Source organism: Stenella coeruleoalba, assembly GCF_951394435.1.
Source record: "Stenella coeruleoalba genome assembly, chromosome: 3".
Classification (NCBI taxonomy): Eukaryota; Metazoa; Chordata; class Mammalia; order Artiodactyla; family Delphinidae; genus Stenella; species Stenella coeruleoalba.
In genome coordinates this window covers 118,840,361-118,860,837 of record NC_137148.1, presented here as the reverse complement: position 1 = coordinate 118,860,837, position 20,477 = coordinate 118,840,361, and the positions used below count along the sequence as shown (strand labels likewise).

The 20,477-nt window shown below is 44.4% G+C and overlaps 1 protein-coding gene across 6 annotated transcripts in view; it reads right to left on the bottom strand.

Annotated features, from left to right (window-relative positions):
* Positions 1 to 4,160: 4,160 nt before the first annotated feature.
* LOC307183733 (uncharacterized protein) overlaps positions 4,161 to 20,477 on the bottom strand; it is a 355,278-nt gene continuing 338,961 nt past the window's right edge. For 4 of the 6 annotated variants that reach the window (XM_079916673.1, XM_079916672.1, XM_079916674.1 and 1 more), the window contains 3 exons: positions 8,209 to 8,333; positions 7,585 to 7,784; positions 4,161 to 4,191 (listed from right to left, as the gene is read on the bottom strand). In XM_079916673.1, coding sequence (XP_079772799.1) covers positions 8,247 to 8,333 — 87 coding nt within the window. In that variant the 3' untranslated portion in view covers positions 4,161 to 4,191; positions 7,585 to 7,784; positions 8,209 to 8,246. Of the gene's footprint in view, positions 4,192 to 7,584; positions 7,785 to 8,208; positions 8,334 to 20,477 lie in introns of those variants that run through there. The other 2 variants (XR_013827575.1, XR_013827576.1) reach the window with 1 other exon arrangement.

Here is a 20,477-nt window from a genome sequence, read left to right as displayed (position 1 = left end):
AACTAACGTCTTAGAGGATGTCATGGAGTCTTGTGGCCTAAAGTAACACCTGTATGCCGATGGCTCCCAAATTTATATGTCAGTTCATCAAAATTAAAAACTTTGTTCTTCAAAGATCATAATCAAGAAAGGAAAAGACTACCCACAGAATAGAGAATAAAATTTGTAAATCATATTTCAGAGAGACACTTGTATCCAGAATACACAAGGAACTCTCAGAACCCAAAAATAAAAGGACAAATAATCCAATTAAAAATGGGCAAAGAATAGAAAAAAAAAAATGAAATAATGCCACTTGCAGCAATGGATGGACCTACAGATTTTCACACTGAGTCAAGTAAGTCAAACAGAGAAAGAGAAATATTGTATGGTATCGCTTATATGCGGAATCTAAAAAGAAATGATACAAATGAACGTATTTACAAAACAGAAACAGACTCACAGACTTAGAGAATGAACTTATGGTTACTGGGGCTGGGCGGGGGGTGGGGGGAAGGGTGGAGGGAAGGGATAGTTAGGGAGTCTGGGATTGACATGTACACACTGCTATATTTTAAAAGGATAACCAACAAGGGCCTACTGTATAGCACAGGGAACTCTGCTCAATGTTATGTGGCAGCCTGGGTGGGAAGGGAGTCTGGGGGAGAATGGATACATGTACATGTGTGGCTGAGGTGCTTTGCTGTGCACCTGAAACCATCACAACATTGTTAATCGGCTATACTCCAATATAAAATAAAAAGCTTTTAAAAATGGGCAAAGAGGGCTTCCCTGGTGGCGCAGTGGTTGAGAGTCCGCCTGCCGATGCAGAGGACACGGGTTCGTGCCCTGGTCCGGGAAGATCCCACGTGCCGCGGAGCGGCTGGGCCCGTGAGCCATGGCCGCTGAGCCTGCGCGTCCGGAGCCTGTGCTCCGCAATGGGAGAGGCCACAACAGTGAGAGGCCCGCGTACCGCAAAAGGAAAAAAAAAAAAAAAAAAAAAAAATGGGCAAAGAATTTGAATAGGTATTTTTCTAAAAATGATACACAAGTGACCAATAAGCACATGAAAAAATGTTCAACATCATTAGTCTTCTGGGAACTGCAAATCAAAACTCAATGAGACACCATTTCATGCCCACTAGGATGTCTATAATCAAAAAGACAGACAACAACAAGTGTTATTGAGTATCTGGAGAAATTGGAATCCTCATACCTTGCTGGTGAGAATTTAAATTGGTACAGCTGCTTTAGAAAACACCTTTAAAGTTCCTCAAAAAATTAAACATAGAGTTACCCTGACCTAGGATTCCACTCCAAAGTATATACTCAAGATAACTAAAACACGTGTTCACACAAAAACATGTACATGAATGTTCACAGCAGCACTATTCATAATAGCCAAAAAGCGGAAACAACCCAATTATCCATCAACTGATAAAGGGATAAACAAGTTACGGCATATCCATACAATGGAAAGTTATTCAGTCATAATAATGAAATACTGATGCTGACGGATGGACCTTGCAAACATCATGCTCAGTGAAAGAAGCCAGACACAAAAGGCCATAAGTTATATGATTTCATTTTTATGAAATGTCCAAGATAGGCAGATCTATATAGAGAGGAAGTAGATGACTGATTGCCAAGGGCTTGAGGGGACAGAGTACTGGGCAGTGACTGCTAACGGGTATGGGGCTTCTTTTGGGATGACGAAAATGTTCTGAAATTAGATAGTGGTGATGTTTGCACAATCATGTGAATATACTAAAATCTACCACACTGTGGACTTTAGAAGGGTGAATTTTATGGTATATGAATTAACTCTCAATAAAGCTGTTATAAAAAGGAAAAAAAACATACAACTGAGAAAGAATAATGATATGTCAGTAAGCCACAAATGATAAATGCTGGAGAGGGTGTGAAGAAAAGGGAGCCCTCCTACACTGTTGGTGGGAATGTAAATTGGTACAACCACTATGGAGAACATTATGGAGGGTCCTTAAAAAACTAAAAATAGAGCTACCATATCATCCAGCAATCCCACTCCTGGGCATATATCTGGAGAAAACCATAATCTGAAAAGATACATGCACCCCAGTGTTCACAGCAGCACTATTTACGATAGCCAAGACATGGAAGCAACCTAAATGTCCACCGACAGATGAATGGATAAAGAAGATGTGGTACATATATACAATGGAATATTACTCAGCCATAAAAAGGAATGAAATTGAGTCATTTGTAGTGAGGTGGCTGGACCCAGAGTCTGTCATACAGAGTGAAGTAAGTCAGAAAGAGAAAAACAAATAGCATATGTTAACACATATATATGGAATCTAGAAAAATGGTACTGATAAATCTAGTGGCAGGGCAGGAATAGAGATGCAGACGTAGAAAATGGACTTGAGGACATGGTGGGGAAGGGGAGGCTGGGAAGAAGTGAGAGAGTAGCATTGACATATATACACTACCATGTGTAAAATAGATAGCTAGTGGGAAGCTGCTGCATAGCACAGGGAGATCAGCTCGGTGCTTTGTGACCATCTAGAGGGGTGGGATAGGGAGGGTGGTAGAGAGGCTCAAGAGGGAGGGGATATATGTATACATATACCTGATTCACTTTGTTGTACAGCAGAAACTAACATAACATTGGAAAGTAATTATAATCCAATGAAGATGTAAAAAAAATAGAGATAATTAAAAAAAAAGATGTGGTACATATATACAATGGAATATTACTTAGCCATAAAAAAGAATGAAATAATGCCATTTGCAGCAACATGGATGGACTTAGAGATTATCATACTAAGTGAAGTAAGTCAGACAAAGACAATATATGACATCACTCATATGTGGCAACTAATTTAAAAAAGTGATACAAATGAACTTATTTATAAAACAGAAACAGACTTACAGATATCGAAAACAAACTTATGGTTACCAAAAGGGAAACAGGGGGTGGGGGAGGGATAAATCAGGAGCTTGGAATGAACATATACACACTACTATATATAGGATAGATAACCAACAAGGACCTATTGTATAGCACAGGGAACTCTACTCAATATTCTGTGATAACCTATATGAGAAAAGAATCTAAAAAAGAATGAGTATATGTATAACTGAATCACTTTTGCTGTACACCTGAAACACACAACACAACACTGTAGGTCAACTATACTTCAATAAAATTAAAATTAAAAAAATATAAAAATAAAATACAAGACTCCTTCCGTCAAAAAAAAAAAAAAAAAAAGAACAGGTTGGTGTGGACCATTTTCTGAAAGTTCTCACACACTCCCCTTCGCCCACCAAGGCTCTGTCACAGGCCAGGTGAGGAGCCCTGGTGTTTTTCCATCACAATTTCTTGGCCTCAGACTCAACATGGCCTCAGATTACATGACTTTTCTACTTTCTTTGCTTCTTTGTGTTCTGTTGGCCAACACTTGCCTAAGTTGCTGAGGGAAATCTAGTTGAACCAGGAAAAAAAAATCTAGGGTCTGTGGGACAGAAATTCAAGCTTAATTGTTGTAGAGCAGTGGCTTTCCAAGTGTCCTGGTACATCAGCATCACTTATGCAGCAGTCCTCAAATGTAAATGTGCTCAAATTGCTGAGGGACCTGTGGTTAAAGTCACCTGTTAAACATGAAGCCATCCGCACCCTGTCTATTTAAGTGAGTCTGGGGTGGGACCAAGGACCCTGCAATTTTTTTTGTTTTTTTTTTGTTTTTTTTTTTTTGCGGCACGCGGGCCTCACACTGTTGTGGCCTCTCCCGCTGCAGAGCACAGGCTCCGGACGCGCAGGCTCAGTGGCCATGGCTCACGGGCCCAGCCGCTCTGCGGCATCCGGGATCCTCCCGGACTGGGGCACGAACCCGTGTCCCCTGCATCGGCAGGCGGACTCTCAACCACTGCACCACCAGGGAAGCCGGACCCTGCATTTTTGAACAAGTGCCCAGGAAACTGGATGCAGGCAGCCTGCGGACCACACTGTGAGAAATACCTCCTAAGGAGCTCGTTAAGGATCCCGGGGTCTGGGTGTGGCCACCCACCTACCGATTCAGAACTTGCAGCTCTATGTGTGTCCTTCTCCACAGAGGAACCCGGCACACAGCTGGGGCTCCGCTGCCACAGAAAGCATTTCATTCAGAAAAAAGCAGCCAGGCTTTCATTTTTGAGGTCTCTTCGTCCAGGGGCACCCGTCACCCGCTGAAAATCAAGGTACGACAGCTGTCGACACAGAAACCCTGGAGAAGAAGTCCCATGTGCCCCAGCAGTTGAGATCCTTAACAAAAATGACTACAGAAATGGAAAGTATGATTGTGATCATTCCACACAGCTTTTGTCTCTTTTCCTGGGTCTCGTGGGAATTCCCAAGGTGAAAGTGGCCACCTGGAGCCACCCACCTGGCTGGGAGACTGGCCACTCCATGATTCAGGAGCAAGAGGGGCAGTGGCGGTAGCTGTATCTGTCCATCACCCAGAGTCAGCGAGTCTGGCGCTCACCCTGAACAGCTGCACAGCAGCACCTGATGGGCTGACTCTGCGGCGGCGTCAGGTGCCAGGTTGCTGCAACTGCCCTGGAGAGAGTGCTCTGTCGGAGGGGCTAACTGCACCTGGTGGGAACGATGTAACCTCCAGGAACGCCAGATTCGCCTGCATGCAGACAAGTCCACTGGGGAAAGTCAGCAGCCTCAGCACTGAATTATGGCTGATTCAACTGCAGAAGCTGTGGTCAGACTTGCCTGTTAGGTGGGATGCTTCTCAAGGGGACCAGAAGGCTTCATTTGGAGTTTATGATAAAACTGAAGTTTCATTCAAATGAATGTAACCCTCATTTCCCAGTCAAAGACAAGTGGAATCATGGGTCATTCCTTTTTTTTTTTTTTTTTTTCTTCGGTACGCGGGCCTCTCACTGTTGTGGCCTCTCCCATTGCGGAGCACAGGCTCTGGACACACAGGCTCAGCGGCCATGGCTCACGGGCCCAGCCGCTCCGCGGCACGTGGGATCTTCCCAGACTGGGGCACGAACCCGTGTCCCCTGCATCGGCAGGTGGACTCTCAACCACTGCGCCACCAGGGAAGCCCATGGGTCATTCTTAAGCTTAAGCTCCTGTCCTGATCTCCCACCTCCAGCGGGTGTCACTGGGGATGCTTAAGCCACTGCTCTCGCTCATTCATTCAACAAACATTTACCAAGTGCCTACAGTGATAATCTAACTCACATTGTCTAAGTGATCGCCCTGGGCTAGGCACTGGGCTAGAGCTGGCATGGGCGTCTTATGCAATTCTCAGCAAACTATATGAGCGAGGGACTCCATTTTACAGATGAGGACACTGGGGATCAAAGAGGCAAAGCAGGTTGCCTAAGGTGCCACGACCAATGAGAGATACAGCAGGCTGCCGGACGGTCAGCCCTTCCTGTGTGCCAGGCTGAGCTGAGGCAATGTCCTCTTCCTGCCTTTAGGTGGGTTCACTGATCTCTTCACTCTACAATCAAACCTTTACTCTTTCTATGCATTCTGCCCCTCAGCCTATCCACCCTGCGCCCTCTGGCACTGGCCCTTCTTCCTATCTATCAGCCCTCCTAGGTAGATTCTCCTGGCTCCTCCTGAAGCCTTGTCACCACTCTCTCGATCTTCCCTCCACCCTGCGGCTCGCCCGCTGGTTGGCCTCTCGAGCCCTGGTGCCACTCAGAGTTCTCTGACACTCAGCTCCACAACCTTTCTCCCAGGAAGACACCCCTGACCCACCCCCTCCCCACATTCACGACTCCACAGTGTGACCTCATTGCATACTGAGAATGCCTTTGTCCCAATGTGATATCCCATGTTATGACAGGTGGCATTTCTATTTGTCAGAATCCCCTATTAAAATGGCTTCGTGACGTTGTACTGGTGCCCATCCCCTTCCATCACGGCACATGATGGGTTCCCAATACATGTCTGTCAGACTCACCAGAACTGACTCACATGCCTTATGCATCAGGGTATAGGCAATAAAAAAAAGCAGGCCTGATATTTTAACACAAGAAGGTAGGCGTAACCTCACGAATATCACTCATGCTCAGAAGGGAGAAAAACAGGACAGATACATGGTAACAAAAACTACACAGGAAAGGCACACAGGTTACATACATGACTCAGGAATCTGACCACCTGGGTTTGAGTCCCAGCTCCTCCACTTGGTAATTATGTGACCTGGAGCCACTGATTTCACCTGACACTGTGTTCCATCTGTACGTGGGACTAACATCTTACAGGGTTGTGGGAGGATTAAGTGAGATAATCCACGTGCAGCATTTAAAGGAGCACATTGTTAATGTTTGGTGAATGTTATATTTATTTTTTGTTCATAATATATGGATTTGATAGTAAGAGTAAGGGAGGAAACTAGGAAGAAATGAGATAGTATGTTGAGACTATGGTACAAACCCCCAAGTTAGAAAAAAAATACAGGTGAGAATTGGCCAACCAGAGGCCCAGACTTTCAAGTTTGTAATTAGCGGCCGTAACTAAAAATTAAGAAACTTCATGTTAAGCAAAAATCCAGAGTTCTGCCCTCTCTTGAGAAGCACGAAGAGTTGACAGCTCTGGGCTTCTACTTCCCCATGGTGATAACTGTCCTGATTTGTGTAATAACTGCTCATTTAAGAGCAAACACCAGCTCTCTAGCTCCCCCAGCACCCCCCCTCCCCACGCCCTACTGCTTCTTACCTGGTCCGCTTCAGAAAATAGGCATTTGAGTTTGTGACCCCTCTCATAGGTGATGCCTTCTCAATAACAATTTATTCTTATGCATGGTTCTCCTTTGCTCAAGAATCTAGTATATCTCCCTCGTACTTCCATCATCAAACTCAAACTTTAACTGTCACCTCCTCAATCTGGGGACTCATCCAGCCTCACTTCCCAGGACTCCCCATCACACCCCAGATCCTCCTGGTACTGGGCTGGCACGGGCCCTCCCTCCCTTCTGCTCACCCGAAGCCCCTGCCAAAGCTAAGCTCGGGTCCAGCCACACCCCGCCCCAAGCTTCTCCCATACTCTGGATCCCGGAGTCCTCTCCCTCCACCAGGCTTGCACAGCGCTTGGGGCAAGAGCAACCACGATCCCAGTGCAGTCAGGGGCTCTCAGGATTTACCCCACATGGAAATCTGCCCTTGTCCACTCGGTTCATTCCTTTCCCCCTGCCCCTTGGGGTCCCCGTCCCTGATGGACCTATTCCCGGACTTTTGTGATTTAAAACAAAACCAGAATGGAGTGGGAGAAACAGGACAAGAGATGTGTGAGGTTGGGGGAAAAGGAAGAGAAAAACAGGGCAACCCTAGGGCAGGCGGTTGAGCGGGAAGGAGAGAAGGACAGGCTGCGGCAGCAGCGGGAGAGAATGGAAGGCCAAGGACAGAGAAGGGGACTTGTGTGCTTCCACGCTGCCTCCCCCTGTAGCCAGAAATACAGCCTCTGGGCCCCTCTCCGTCTTTGGTTCCCAGTGGCAATCCCATCTCCTACAGGAGAGTGGAAGCTCCGTGAGGGTGGAAACCCTACTTAACACTCTTTTATATCCCTCAGAGCCCAGGGATTCCACAGGTTCATGCAGAGTGACTGACCTCAGTCTCCTCAGGTGTTCTCAGGTAAGTGACCTGAAGAAGACGTCGGGCATCAAGAAGGTGGGCTCCTAGATTTCACCTCCTGGCAGAAGTGTGATGAGATCAGATAGCAACGTGGTTTTGTGTCCCAGCCAGTAACTAGGGAGATGCTCCAGACTAGACAGCAGCGGTGCTCAAGCTAGAGCCTGCAGCGCAATCACCTGGAGGGAGGGGGCGGAGCCACTTATTAGAAGAGATCACTGCCCCGCCTCCAGAGCGTCTGATGCAGCTGGTCTGGGATGGGGCCAAGAATTTGCTTTTCTAACTACTTCCCAGGTGATGCTGATGCTGCTGGACCGGCGATCACCCTCTGAGAAACCCAGCTCTAGAGTGCAGGGCTGCGGTCTGAGTGAAGCCACATCACTCAGCTACTTTATAGAAGAAAAGTAACTGTTTCCTCACCGCCTCCCCCGCTTTCACTGCCTAGCAGGTCACTCAACCTTCTGCTTCAATGCCTTCACCCGGACCATGGATGCCCATGGCAATGTGGAGGGCGCCCCCATGTGGCACAAATGGAAAATTACCTGAATTGTAACCTACTCGCTCTTACCCTTAATAAAGATTACTGAACAAATTTAGTTTTACCTGCTGGACAAAAGATCCTGGGAAACGTGAGCTGTTCATCATTCACTAGATCTGGTCCACGTGTAGAGGAGGGGCCATGGGTCCATTAAGGCGGGTGATGGGTCGAATACTTGGCCCAAAGTTGCCTGGGGACAGCAGAAATGATTTATTCTCATGGCTTTGGGATTTTATAGGGTGAGAAGTATTTTAGGAGAATAGTCCAAACCGGATTACTCACTACATTCTCTGTTGGAGAAGACGCCTTTGTAACAGACGTTAGAACTGAATAATTTCAAAGCCCTGGAAACACTATATGACTAAGAAAGAACCTTAGGATGATTATGAACAATTTCCCCTCTGACTTTCCTGAAATTAGAAAGCTGGCATTATTAACTGTGATCTAGTGTACAAACACTCCGGCACCCAGCTCGGTTACCCACTGATTCATCGCAAGCACGCAGCTTCTCACAGGCGTTACAACATCCTTATAGGCTTTGCTGCCACCTGCTGCTCGGGTCTGGGATGTGCAGGAGATGGTAACCAGGAAACTGTCAGCTCAGCAGGCTTCTCAGACTTCACAGGACATTAGAATCAGCTGGAGGGCTTGTTGCACCATAGATTTGGGGGCTCCACCTCCAGAGATTCTGATTCAGCGGGACTGGGATGGAGCCTGAGAACTTGCACTTCTGATAACTCCCTGGGCGATACTGATGCTGCTGGTTGGGGACATGCACCTGGGTGGCATTTGTAGTTTCTCTTTATGCCACACATTTTCCAGACCTTGACCATTAATCAGTGTAAGTTGCAAATAACCAAGAGCCTCTAATTCAGGGTTTCTCACCTTGGGCACTATCGATATTTTGACGTGATAATTTGGTGCGTGTGTTTTTTGGGGGTGGGGGTTATTCTGTATGTTGTAGAATGTTTAGCAGCATCCCGGCCTCTACCCACTAGACGGCCAGTAGCAGCCCTCTCAGGCTTCACCAGACGTGACGTCCCCAGTTGAGAACCGCTGCTCTAAAAGGTAGGCAGATTTTCCTCTCTCATTTGGTAGACTGTGATGGCACCCTCTAGTACTGCCTTAAATACGTAATGCTACTGACCTATAGGAAACTTCCAGCTCTGTGAGTTTAACTAACAGAAAAGAATAGCTTACATTTGTAGACTACCTACTCTGGGGCAAGGCACACTGTTAATGCTTTTTAATTACCCCTTTAATTCCTACGACCACTCTTTTACTGAGGAGGAAACTGAAGCTTCCATGGGTTTTAAATAACTTGTCCAAGGTCATGGTTAATACCAGCTGGATCTGGGTGGTGCAAGGGGAGTGTGGAGCTGAACCAACCAGCAGAGTCCAGTAAAAATACAAAGCAACTCACAAATACAAGCCACGTGTGTAATTTCACATTTTCTAGAAGCCACATTAAAATAGTATAAACAGTCAAATTGATTTTCGTATCTTTCATTTCACCCAACATTTACATCTAAACTGTTATTTTAACATGCAACTAATATTTTTTACATTGTTGATATATCTCACGTTGTTTTTTCTACTCAGCCTTTGAAAGCTGTGCGTCTTTTACACTTGCGGCACCTCTCAGCGTCCACCAGCCACAGGTCAGGTACTGGAGAGCCACACATGCTCCCAGCTGCCACACAGCATCACACAGGACTAGACTCTCCACCTCAGTCCAGCCACCCTCCAGCCTCCATGTGTGGAGCAGCATGTGTCAATGTCACCTCAATGTCCTTCAGTTTCTGCCTACAATTCAGCTATTTTATCAGATCCCTATACCTATTCATGGACCCTGCAATCTGTTCTTGGAATATCTCTACGTATTTTAAAATGAGGGCTACAGTTTTGTGAAATTTATCGAACAGTAGATTCCTCATCTGGTGGCCAGACTGCTGACTATCATCTAATTTTAGTTCCCATAGCTTTTCCAGTGGCTGTTTTCCCACAGTCTGTGTTTGTACTTGCATGATAGAGATCATTCATCTCATCTGACGCTAATCACCGAGGCATACGTTTAATTACACTCTCGAGTCTTTTGGTTTATCTCCCAACATCTAGGAATGTTCACCCTCATTCAGGGACTCTGCCTTTCAGCAGCCTCTAGATGATGTTTCTCCCTGCAGTTCTCATGCAGCCTTTAGTAAACGTTTCTGATCTCTTAGGAAACCATTTATTCTCTAGAGAATTTTGCAATAAACCCCTTAGTCTTAGCACATTTGTTCGTTCAAATTTTACAGGTATGAAAAGCAAAACAGACTTAAGTACTAAGGTCAACTTACACCAATTAAAAAGGAGTAATAAGAGCTCATCCTTATGAAATGCTTTCTATAAGCCATGCGCTGTGCTCAGCACTCGACACACATTTTTTTCTTTTTTTAAAATTAATTAATTTTTGGCTGCGTTGGGTCTTCGTTGTTGCACGCCGGCTTTCTCTAGTTGCGGTGAGCGGGGGGCTACTCTTCGTTGCGGTGCGCGGGCTTCTCATTGCAGTGGCTTCACTTGTTGCGGAGCACGGGGTCTAGGCATGCAGGCTTCAGTAGTTGTGGCACGTGGGCTCAATAGTTGTGGCTCACAGGCTTAGTTGCTCCGTCGACACACATTTTCTTATTTATTTTTCCTAATAGTCCTACCAGGTAGGTGCAACTAAAATTGCATCTCGAGGTGAGGAGAGGAGGCACAGCATTTAAGAAACTTGCCCAAGGTCTCCCAGCTAGCAACTAGCAGAACTGGGAGTTGTATCAAAATCTGTTTAATGATAGAGGTGATTGCCTCATCTCTACACTCCACTGTCTGAAAAGTGATTTGCAAATATTGTTTTTATTCCTGAGTTTGTAAGGGTGTGGTTCTGGATTACATCTCATTCTCTTGATGGGGAAGATAGATAGATAGATAGATAGACAGACAGATAGATAGATAGATAAATGCAGCATTATTGACAATGGCCAAGATATGGAAGCAACCTAAGTGTCCATCAACAGATGAACGGATAAAGCAGATGTGGCTAATATATACAAGTTAATATTACTAAGCTACAAAAAATTGGAGGGCATTATGCTAAGTGAAATAAGTCAGACAGAGAAAGACAAATACTGTATGATACCATTTATATGTGGAATCTAAAAAATACAACAAACTAGTGAGTATGACAAGAAAGCAGCAGACTCACAGATACAGAGAACAAATTACTGACTACCAGTGGAAAGGGTGGGGAGGGGAAGTGTAGGGGTGGGGAAGTAAGACAGGCTCAAGGATGTATTGTACAACACGGGGAATACAGCCAATATTTTGTAATAACTGTAAATGGAGTGTAACCTTTAAAAACTGTGTAAAAATAAAAATTAATACATCAATAAAATATAAAATTCTTGGTGTTCTAGGGACTGCCTCTGAAGCAAGATGCCAGGACCACTCAGGATGCAAGGCTCTTGCCTTGAAGAGGGGGCTGAGACTCGGGTCCGTCAGGAGGTCACATCAGGAGGCTCAACAAGGTCATGTCAGAACCCAGAGCCAGGAGAGCATGGGCGCCAGAGTGTGATGAGTTTAGGAGTGAGTGGGGGTGGGGATGTGGAAGTGAGGAGGGAAGACAGGTCTCCAGGAGGAAGAGAGGGAGAGAGGGTGGGAGAAGAAGTGTGATAGGGCTCGGGGGGGTGGGGGGTGGGGAGGGAGGTTATGATTTGCTTTGCAGTTTTGTTTCATTACACTTGAGCATGTTGCAATGCTGATGGGGGGAAAAGTAAGAGTTAAAGATACAGGAGATCTTGGGGAGGGGGTGGATGTGAATCAGCAAGGACCCTCAAGAATCAGGACAAGGCAGGTGTTTGAAGCCCATGTGGGGGACACATGTTTGCTGGTTTGATATCAAAGCTTTCTTGCATCTGCATCACCCCATCACTTCCCACCACCACTGTCTGCCAATCAACCACTGTCAAGATTCCCATGGCCGAGTAGCTTAAGAAGTGTTTATAGTCAGAAACATTTTCCTTCCACTGGACATAAGTTCCTATCCCTGTCAGTGAGGAAAGCACACATCACACGATACCAGAACACATATCCCCAGGCAGCCCCATATGCACGAGACATAGTTTGATACAAGAGCACCACATCTGTCTCCACCTAAAACAGCTCGCAAGGGGTCAGCCTCAGATCCCTGAAATATTGCACCATTTGGATTACCTTCCTTAAAAATCCCGTTAAAATACAAACGGGTCAAAACAAGCAGGAAGAGAGCACCCACATTCACTGCAGCATAATTCACAACGGCCGAAAGGTAGAAGCAACCCAAGTGTCCATCAGTGGATGAATGGATAAACAAAAGGTGGTATGTATGTTCATACAATGGAATAGTATTCAGCCCTTTTTAAACAGGAAGGACATTCTGGTACATGCTACAACATGGATGAACCTTGAGGACATTATACTCCGTGAAATAAGCCAGTCGCAAAACAATAAATACAGTATGATTCCATCCACACGCGCTATCTAGAGTAGTAAAATCCATAGAGACAGAAAGTAGAATGGTGGCTGCCAGGGGCTGGGGGGAGGGGGGAATGTGGAGTTGCTGCCTGCTGGGTAAGGGGTTTATTTGGGGACGATGAAAAGAGTTCTGGAGATGGATGGCAGTGACGGCTGCACAACAATGTGAATGTACTTAAAAGCCACTGAACTGTATACTTAAAAATGGTTAAGATGGTAGCTTTATGTCATGTGTATCTTACCACAATTAAAAGAACTAATTTAAAAACCTAGCTCATTTAAAAGGGGCCACTTGATCCCTTGTTCTCATTTATTATTAGACTGCCTCAGCTTTGCTTCTCAGTAAAGGAAACTCAGCAGAGAGCAGGACATCTGGGGAGCTGGGATCTGGGAGAGCTGATGAGAGGCGACAGTCCCTGTGGCTAGTAATTCCCTGGGCTATGGGATGTGATTTGAGAAAGGGCAGGTCTTGAATCCCATCCTGACCTGAGACGGACAACCCTGTGGGATCCTCAGTAGCAGGAAGAGAATGTGAGCCCCAGACACCTTGGGGAGCTGCTTGGGGGGCGGGGAAGGGAGACAGCAGCCTCTGTGGACTTGCCAAAATGGCAAGTAGCCTCCCTCTGGGGGAGTAATACTACTACACAGTTATTATTACTATTCAGGCTTCTGTGAGTCAGCAACACTGGCTTATTTAGAAAACTCACAAGCTGGCGTAAGTGAGCCCTGACACTGTGAGTCAAAGTGAAGGGTGGGTGTGAGAGTGGTAGACCCACACCCATGACCCATGACCCTCCCAGTCTAGTGCTTTCTTTAATTCGGCCAGCACCTCCTCCACCATCAGACCCTGGGAAAGGAAGCCACTTGGCCACAGAGAGCAGCATCTGAACCCTCATCAATGAGAGAGAGACAGAATTGTTACACTAATATGGAAACACTAAAGGAAGGAATAAATTTCATCTCCATGCATCTCTAGCTTGAGTTCCAAGCTCAACAGATGCTATTTTTATCAAATACTTTGTATTCTGTGACAGGCTTTGCCAACGTTCTATTTTTAGACACATCAGAAAAAGTCCACTTTGATTTCTCTTCCTTCTGGCTTCTCCCTCCCCGTTTGTGGGAGGGGTGGTGGGTTGGGTGGGACCCTGTCCTTTCAGTAGAAAGTAAGTGACAAGGAGATGGCAGCCACCCGAAAACTCACCCTGGTGCCAAGGCACCCTGATATGGGCTCTGCCTCCTTTGCAAAATGACGTCTTGTCCTGGCTTCACCCCATCCCAGATGGCAGAGCTGACGGGACAGGAAAACACACATATTTTAGAGTATTGACAGCATCGTTTCTCCCTGCCCCCACTTCCTGTGAAGGAGGATTTAGCTTTGGCCCACGAAGTTTTGGAGCCTATCTCGCGCAGAAGGTAGGAAACCATGGGAAGGGGTTCTGCACTGTGTGGTGCTGTGACTCAGATGCCTTGATGGGGTCACTGAAGCAAAGGCGGAGAAGCACCTAATGGAAGAAGCAGAACAGATCAGAAGGTGAGAAGGAGGACAAGGGAGATAAGAGCCAGGGATGGGCTGAACTGGGAGGAATTAAAGAGATGAATTCTGGGGGACTGGAGTAGCTGCTGAGCTGCCATGAGGAGGATTTGGGAGAGAGATGGGAGACGGCTTTTCAGAAATGTTCTTGGTGTTATGATTGGAATCCATCCTCCCCCTTGGCATTTTTAAGAGATTTCCGTAGAGACATAAAGTGGTTTGAAAGTTATTTTTTTGTATGAGGGCCTGGTGTTTATTCAAGGCAGCCTGGACCGCTGGAGGCTAGCGTTTACTGGTAGAGGAGAACCACCCTTCACCCCACTTCTCCCATCAACGCAGACTGCAGTCCAGCTATTTCAAACTGGTATCCAGTGGGCTTGGTTTGGACCCCAGATGGACCTTGTGTGGCTCATTGAGAGTTAATTTTTTTTAACCACCATTGAAAATTGGGATTTCACATTTAAAAAGCCCACATTTCCTACTTCTCTTGAAAAAAACCGGAAAATCTGGCAACATGAGACTTTCATCCCCATAAGGCAAAAATAAGCACATGCTCTCTGGTTGACCCCAGTGCCCACCACTCACAGAAGGTGTGCACGTGCCCAAACACCTGGACAACTTCCTACATTTATACTTCTTACCATCTGGTAACGGCAGACTAGATCATCGGGGTCTGCTTTCCTGCTGGGGACAATTAGAAAGGCTGGACAAAATAAGAAAAAAATCAGCCTGAAGGCACCCAAAACTTAAGAAGATCGTGAAGAATTGCCAAACCAAGTTCCGGGAAAAGATGGCCATTCAGGGAGACAAGCCCAACAACTGGGGGCCCTTTCCCCCTTGGGATATTGGCTGCCTCAGGAAGAGACAACTAAGAAGCTGAGAGGTTAAGCAGCACCTAGGCAGCTCTGCATGTCTAAGGGGACACACGGTGGGATCCAGTGCCCACCAAAGGAGCCGGGGTACTGTAACTCCCCGTTTTAGACAAAGACCCTGAAATTGCACCTTAAGACTAGGTGAACTGAAAATAACCAGATTTTGCAGAGTCCCAACCCAGCTTCCAATGAGCTTAATGCTTCAAACTGGATTAAGGCCAGATTGGCCAGACCAGGTTGCTAGTATCCCCAGGTGCCTAGCAGAAGCAAACGTAAGTACAGTAAGTCCTCTACATACAAACCTTCAAGTTGCAAAGTTTCAAAGATGCGAACGTGCGTTCATGTGTCCAATCACCTAAGTTAGTTCTGTTTGAGGAGGCACACCTGAACATAGAACGGTACACAAGGGTTGCAGCAGTCGTTCAGAATGCAATCCAGTGCTACTGTGTCATCTACAATGACAAAAAAGAGCTACTACCCAGACATCACTGGATCGATTTTTTGAAGAGGGTAGATAGAATTGAATCCAGCAAGGAACCAGATCCTGTGCCATCAGCGTCAGGCATGAGTGAAACTGCAGCTCGCCCTCCGTCTCCTATCGCTGACGATCCTTCAGCTCTGCCATCTCCCACCTCCTCCCTCTCCTCCAGTCAGTAACTCTTCTTGCCTGTTCACTCGATGCCAGCCCCTGTACGCCAGCTGTTGTACTGTACAACTGTACTTTTCAAGGTACTGTACGGTAAGACTAAAAATGTTTATTTTTTGTTTGTTATGTATTATTTGTGTGAAAAGTATTATAAACCTATTATAATACAGTACTATATAGCCGATTGTGTTGGTTGGGGACCTAGGCTAACTTTGTTGCACTTACAAACAAATTGGACTTATGAACGCACTCTCAGAACGGAACTTGTTCATATGTAGGGGACTTACCGTACCTCTGGAGGAAGATAACACCATAACGTCTCACTTTACTTCTACTAACAATTTTTCACATACAATTCGGTCTGAAGGTACCGAGACACATGAGGAAACAAGACAACGTGAATGAGATCCAACAGAAACAACTACAATAGAAACAATCCCAGAGAATTCCACTTTTGGAGTTACTGGACACAGACTTTGTGCAAAGGAGATAAAAGATGAGATTTAAAAATATGGCAGAGAACTGGAAATTTTTTAAAAAAGGGACAATAATGATTTGAAAGATAACCAAATAGTAATTTAGAGTTGAAAATATAATAACAAAAGTAAAGAGCTGACTGGATGGGTTTAAAGCAGATTAGACACAGTCAAAGGGAGAAGTGATGAACTGGGAAGTCGGTTAGAAGAAAACATCAGGATGAAACATGGAGAGACACAAGGATGGAACATACAGTGGAGGGAATAAGAGATGTGGAAGATAAAGTGAGGATTGAAGTTCTAGAAGGAGACGAGAGAGAGAATAGGGCAGGAGCAATAATTTGAAGAGAAAATATTTGAGAAATTGCCAAAATTGACGAAAAACAAGCCACAGATCCCAGAATCCCTGGGAACCCCAAGCAGGATAAATAAAAACTACACCTAGGTACACGTCATAGTAAAGTATATGAAAACCAAAGACAAAGAGAAGAAAAAAACGTTAAAAGCAGCTATCATTACTTGAAAAAAGGAATAGACTGTTAGCTTGCTTCTTGACAGAAACAATGGAAGCTAGAAATTAGTAGAATTTAAATATCTTTCAAGGGCTGAAAGAAAAGAAGTACCAACCTAGAATTCCAGGCCCAGTGAAAAGAGCCTCTAATAACAAAGGTTAACTTAAGACATTTTCAGGATTCTTTACCAGCAGCAGACACTAAAGCATGTTCTTTAAGGGAAAGGAAAATGATTTAATATGACAGATTACAGGTGCAGGAAAAAACGAAGAACAATGCAGAGATTAATTTGAGAAAATCCAAATGAAGTAGACTGTACAAAACAACAGGGCAATGTCCACTGGGGATTTAAAAAGTTAAAATGTATAACAAGTACACATAAGTAAGGAGGGAGGGGTAAATGGAACTAAGATGTTCTAAGGTCCTTGTATTACTATGGAAGAAGATAAAAATGTTAATTAACATTAGACTTTGATAAATCAAAGATACATATTGTGATCTCTAGGATAACTTCTAAATGAACAGTAAAAAAAAGTATATAACTTGCAACGTAAGAGAGGGTAAAACAGAATATTTAGCCACTCCAAAAGCAAACAAAGAAAGGAGGATAAAAAGAACGTAGAGCATGTGACAAGTGGAAACATTTAATAAGATGGTAGATTTGAATCCAAATATATCAGTAATTTCATTAAATGTAAATGAACAAAATACGTCAATTAGAAGTCAAAGAGTATTGAGCTGGATTTTAAAAATCTATATACTGTTTATAAGAAACACATCTAAAATATTAGTTTTAAAAGGTTGAAAGTAAAGGGTAGACAAAACATAAATATTAAGCAAAATCATATTAATATTTATAGTATATATTAATATCAGACAAAACATATTTTCAGGCCAAAAGCATTACTACAGCTAAAGAAGGATACATCATAATTTTTAAAATTTCAATTCACAAGGAAAATAGAGTGATTATAAAATTTGTATACATTTTATGATGTGGCTTCAAAACATATGACACTAAGATGGACAAAAATCACAAGAAATGACCAGATAAATAAGTAAGGATATAGATTGTTTGAACATGATCAGTAAACCTGACTTCGTGGAGATATATACATATATATATTTTATATATGTATATATTTTGCACCCAGCAATTATATATTTTTATTTTTATTTTTTTTTTTGCAGTACGCGGGCCTCTCACTGTTGTGGCCTCTCCCATTGCGGAGCACAGGCTCCGGACGCGCAGGCTCAGCGGCCATGGCTCACGGGCCCAGCCGCTCCGCGGCATGTGGGATCTTCCCGGACCGGGACACGAACCCGTGTCCCCTGCACCGGCAGGCGGACTCTCAACCACTGCGCCACCAGGGAAGCCCCCCCCAGCAATTAATAGAATTCAGGTTCCCCAAATATTTATGACTCTCACTTCCTCACCTTCCAAGCAAATAATAGGACTAAAATTCTCCACCTCATTTTATGTTAGGTGTGTCCATAAGACTCATTTTGACCAATGAAATGTGAGTAGGAGTAACTGCCAGGTGCTAGTGTAACAGTAACCATCTCTCCCCTTTCCTTCCTGTAAGCTGAGGGCTGGACCTCCCTCAGTCTGGGCCCTCAACTGAGAATGACATGGAGCAGAACTGCCCAGCCAACCTACACATGGACATGTCAACGTTGATGTATGAGGAACAGACCTTTGTTACTTTAAGTCGCTAAAATTTGGAGATTATTTATAAACGTAGTATAACATGGTCTATCCTGACTAATACAAGCAGAAAAAGAAAAGGATTACTTTTCAGGCACAGAGGTGAGTCTGTCTTGAAAGAGTACGGTGTGACAAGTCCTGGTGAGTTCACTATGACTTAAGCTCTGGGGAGGTGGGGTGGGAACAGGGCTGTCGCAGGAAGAGCGGCTCCCAAGAAGAGCCCATAAAGACTGCCTGGAGGCAAGTTTTGAAGGACCCTGGGTTAATAATAAGGAATGGATACTATCCTGGAAGTTTTTTGAATGTTCTCCAGAAGTTGGTGAGCGGCTGAATATTGGCAGTAACTGAGAGAATGAACTGGGGAGAATCTAACTGGTGTGAAAGGAGGGAATTAGGTGGGGAACTTTTCCCAATGAACGTGTTACACATTTTTCCCCACTTTCTGGAGGTAGCCATTTTTAAGAACTTGGTGAGACTTTTCCCGACAATTGCATGCACAAGCAAACACACACAAAAAACCAATTTTAAAAACAACTCAGATCAATCTCATTTAACCCGCTGTTCTGAAAATGTTTTTCCAGTTAATATCTTCATGGTTATTTTCTGTGTCATCTCAAAGAAATTTGCCTCTTTCTTTTTTTTATTGGCTGCTCAGTATACTATTGTACGGATGTACCAGATGATGTAGCTGTTCCCCTCTTGACAGACATTTAGGCTGTTTTCACTCTTGCCATGTTGCAGCAACCATATCGTGAATCATACCCATAGATCTTTGTCTCTTTCTCTACAGACAGCAAGACCAGTTTTGCCACCATTTTAATGGTGAAAAGTTTAGGCTGGGTAACAGGAACACACCCAGGTAGGTCATTTGAGATGACAGTTTTGGTTAGGGGGTGCCTGGTATGCCTCGATTATGCCCAGAATGGTGTCTTGAACATAGTGGGTACTCAATAAGCACCTGTGGAATGAATGAATGGATGAATAGGTCCACATCCACTGCAGACACGTGGACGAGGCCTGCCCTGCCCCCATCCATAACAGGCTTTCTCAACTCCAATACTACTGACTTTAGGGCTAGCCTGGATACTCTGTTGTGGAGGGCACTATCCTGAACACTGCAGCAGGCTTAGAGCATCCCTTGCCTCTACCCTCTAGGTGCCGTGAGCACAACCCCAGCTGCAGTAACCAAAAATGCCAAATGTTCCCTGGGGAAAATTTGGTCCCAGTGATTTTTAAATATGGACTGTATTTGTGTAAGGGCAAAGGCCCTTTCTAAAAACAACTGACTCTGCAAAGGTTGATCCTATTCACCAATCCTCCCACATTAAAATGGCCTTTCTTCCTGGGTTCTCACAGTCCTTTCATAGAGATTGCTGAATACCTTTTTCTGGCTTCAGACTTTATTCCTAACATCTCCACCATGAGTTAGGTCAATCTTCGTAACATACAATCCTCATTCTACGTTCTCTCATCACTGAATACCCCTCCTTGGAAGTACTTATCAAATGTGAATTCTTACATTTATTTGAGAAAGTACTATATTAATCTGTTTCCCCTCACTCAATTCCCTAGAGGGACTCATAAGTAAGAATTTGGCATGTCACATGTCAGTTTTTGCTCACCATTTTTATGTCTGGTGCCCAAAACAATGCCTGACAGACAGTAGATGCTCAATGGGTGTTGGGTGGAAAGATGGATGGATGGATGGATGGATGGACAAAAGCCAAGGGCTGACTGATTCACCCATTTTTGCCCTTGTGCCTTCTAAAACAATTTTGAAAAATAATGTTACTTATACTCACATTTAAAAATTGACGTTAAACGTAACCACTAAGTTGGTGGATGGATTCAAGATAATAGCTTCCAGCATATTGTAAATATTGGAATTAAAAATTTAAACTGTGACAACATTCTTTAAATGTTTAAATGTTTAAATGTTAATCTGTTATTTTTATTTCTAATATTCTCTACAACTTTCACGGTACTCTCCCTCAAATTCAAGGGATGGAAGAGACAAAGTTGTTCAATTAAAGACTGCCTTAATTAGTTATGAAGG